The 3,142-nt window shown below is 59.3% G+C and overlaps 1 protein-coding gene across 1 annotated transcript; it reads right to left on the reverse strand.

The window, feature by feature from the left end:
• Window positions 1-441: 441 nt before the first annotated feature.
• On the reverse strand, window positions 442-2,411 carry BHLHE22 (basic helix-loop-helix family member e22). The gene has a single exon (XM_066180610.1). It carries the CDS (start codon window positions 2,024-2,026, stop codon window positions 1,127-1,129), a length of 900 nt encoding a protein of 299 aa, XP_066036707.1. The 5' UTR covers window positions 2,027-2,411; the 3' UTR covers window positions 442-1,126.
• Between the last annotated feature and the right edge of the window lie 731 nt (window positions 2,412-3,142).

The raw sequence follows: 3,142 nt of genomic DNA on the forward strand, positions 1-3,142 counted from the left end.
TGTAGCAGCTATTGCTCTGATGCCTTGTAAAAGTAAATAGTTACTACTTGTTATAATGCAATGACTACCCTTTCAAAAATCAGTTGGTTGAGCAATTAAGAATACACTTTTCCTGTAATTTTTGGACTGAAGCAATTTATTAAAGCTCAATTTAAATACAGGGATGATGCAACTTAAAATCCAGATGACCTTTCATAAACCTAAGCAGCTCGGATACATCAACATTTCTGGTTATATGTTGTTGGCAAATAAATGTTTTAAACACTTGGCACACAGTTTAAGTTAATCCATAAACAGAATTTTAGAAGCTTTTAAAGTAACTGCACATAAGACCCATGACCTTAACACGTGATAAATATTGTTGGCGTGGAAGGGTCATTTTAAAGAATAATAAATAGCATGTCTTGTTTATACATCATTGCAAAGTGGAAAGAAACAAGGTGCACATAAATATTTCTTTTAAAAATGCGATACTTTCAGCCACACGGAGTAAGGGTTTGATGGGTTATTTTTTGTCTTTTTTTTAACTCTCGATTTTTTTTTAAATCACTCTCACCAAACTTTGCGCATTTTCACAGGATCAAAGTTTAGAGACGATAAAAAATACAAAGTCTTCCATAGCAATGGTCCAGTCTCTTTGTTTCTGCGAGTCACTTAAATAATAAGTTTACATTTCAAGTTTGTTTGTTTCCTGGCTCAGAATAATAATAATACTGCTAATAATAATTAATTAAAAAAAATCTATATTCAAGTGCCCTCTCTGATTTGTCCCCGGCGATAGCCCCGGCTCCCAGCCCGGCCTGCTATTTCCCGGCCTCTCCTTTGTCCGGACGCTCAGCGAGCCCCCCCGGCGCCCCCCGGGCCGGGCCTTCCTTCCTCCCCGCGGCACCCCCGGCCCCGCGCCCCCTCCCCGCCGCCGCACGCACGCTGGCTCCCGTCGCGGTCCCGTCTCGGCGGCACCCGAGGAGAAGAGCGAGGCGAGGCGAGTCCGGGCAGAGGGCGGGGGGGGCCGGGCAGCGGTCAGTCCCTCCGCCGCCTCCGCGCCCCCCGGCCCGGGACCAGACCGCCGGCTGTCGCCGCTCCCCGGGGCCGCGGCGGCGGCGGGGGGCGGCCACGGCGGCGGCGCTTAAGGCTTCTCCGTGCACTGTTTGCAGAGGCTGGAGGAGACGCTGTTGAAGATGGCACATTTCTCCGGGCAGGAGGTGGCGGGGGGCAGCCCGGCGCTGAAGGGGTAACCGGCCGCCTGCTCGTAGGCGCCGAGGGCGGGGTGCAGCGCCGCCGCCGCTGCCGCCGCCGCCGCGGCGGAGCTGGGCAGGGAGGCGGCCGAGATGGCCTGGCCCTGGTTGAGATAAGCCACCAAGCGCCGCATCTCCTCCAGGGCCTGAGCCTGCATCAGGATGTAGTTCTTGGCCAGGAGGAGCGTGGCGATCTTGGAAAGCTTCCGCACCGAGGGGCTGTGCGCGTAGGGGATGACCGCCCGCAGCTCGTCCAGCGCGTCGTTCAGGTCGTGCATCCGCCGCCGCTCCCGCGCGTTGATGTTGAGCCGCAGCGCTTTCTGCTCCTTGGACTTCTTGCTGCCGCCGTGCCCGTGGCTGTTGGAGCAGCTGCCTTCGGCCGCCTTCAGCCCCCCGCCCCCCCCTCCGCCGCCGCCCGCCGCCGGCGAGGCGACGCGCGGGTCCCCCCCGGCGCCGCGCAGCACCAGCTCGCAGCGGCCGTCGCTGTCGTCGTCGGGGCTCTGCTCGCCGCCGCTGCTCTCGGCCACGGAGCTGCGGCTGGCGCTCTCGCCGTACTTGACGCAGACGGAGCCCGGCGGCAGCGCCAGCGGGTCGCCGCCGACTCCGGGCTGCAGCAGCGCCTCGGGCTCCGACGCCTCGTAGCAGGCGAGCGGCGAGGGCTGGCGGTCGCGGGGGTGGGAGAGGTCGAGCCCCGGGGGCGAGCGGAAGGCGGACTCCATGCGCTTGGCCGAGGCGGCGAGGCTCTTGTGGAAGAGGTCCTCTTCTGCGGGCAGCCCCAGCGCCCGCTCCATCGGCGCCCCGCTCGCCTCCGCCTCCTCCGCCCCCCTCAGCTCCCGGCCCGCTGCTCCAAGGCTCCGCGCCGCGGCGGGCGGCTCCCCGGGGTCCCGCCGGCAGAAATCGTTTCCCCGCTCCCGCCGGGGCTGCGCCGTGCCCGGCGCCGCGGCTGCCCCTTCTCTGGCTCCGGCGGCGGCTCGGACTGCGGTTCCGGCGGCTCCGGCGGCGGCTCCGGCTCGGGCGGCGGCTCCGGCTCGGGCTGCGGCTCCGGCAGCGGCTGAGGCTCGGGCTGTGGCTGTGGCTCCGGCTGCGGCTCCGGCTCGCCCTCAGCAGGCGCCGCGCTGGGGCATTGTGCGCTGCCAGTGGAGCCGCTTCCACCGTTTATCTTGCTTGGATTCACCTTCAAGAGATTTCCGGACCCATCAACCAGCAGCCGCCGCAGACGGGGGAGTCTTTTACATCATTATCTCTGAGAGTAGGTTATTATGAAGAAGACTCGCCTGTTGGGACAGAGCTTTCTACCCAATCAGGTTAACGTTTTAATTAATAGGATTAAAACGGTAACAAACAATCCCAGGCGCTATCTGGCCCTGAGTCTGAATAGTTTCTTTTCCCAGGTCTGAAGACAGGCAGCAGCTAGAGCTTTATAAGAGGCGCCTGCTCCATTATTCTCCCTGCCATCTGTATACACAGCTTAACGCATATGTTTGCAAGACGTTGTGTCCTGTTAGTAACCCAACAACTGCCTTTAGCTTGACATGTGTGGCGACTTTCACTCATCAATGAGCACACTAAAAGCCCTACTTAGATCGAAGGATGTTCTTTGCCTCCTTCAGCAAATTACAGCCCTGCACTGCAGAAAAGCCCACTTCAACACTTCTCCTTCCGAGTGCTGCCAGCAGACTTCTGCTAACTTAGCCGTGGAGTCAGGAGTGACACCCTCTCCCCCCAGCCCACCCACCCCCTGCATTTACATTATCTTATAGCTCCCTCCCACCCCCACCCGTCTTCCCAAAAAGCATCGCCTGGGAAAGAAAAACATAAAACTAAAATCCCCCGGAGCAACCCCAGCCGTCGTTGCCCACTCCTGCCCACCGCCAAAGTCCACCTTGCTTCCTTGGGAGGCGGGTGGT

This window comes from Chamaea fasciata, unplaced genomic scaffold (genome assembly GCF_029207755.1).
Source record: "Chamaea fasciata isolate MVZ Bird 193981 ecotype frontalis unplaced genomic scaffold, bChaFas1.0.hap1 SCAF_1, whole genome shotgun sequence".
Lineage (NCBI taxonomy): Eukaryota > Metazoa > Chordata > Aves > Passeriformes > Sylviidae > Chamaea > Chamaea fasciata.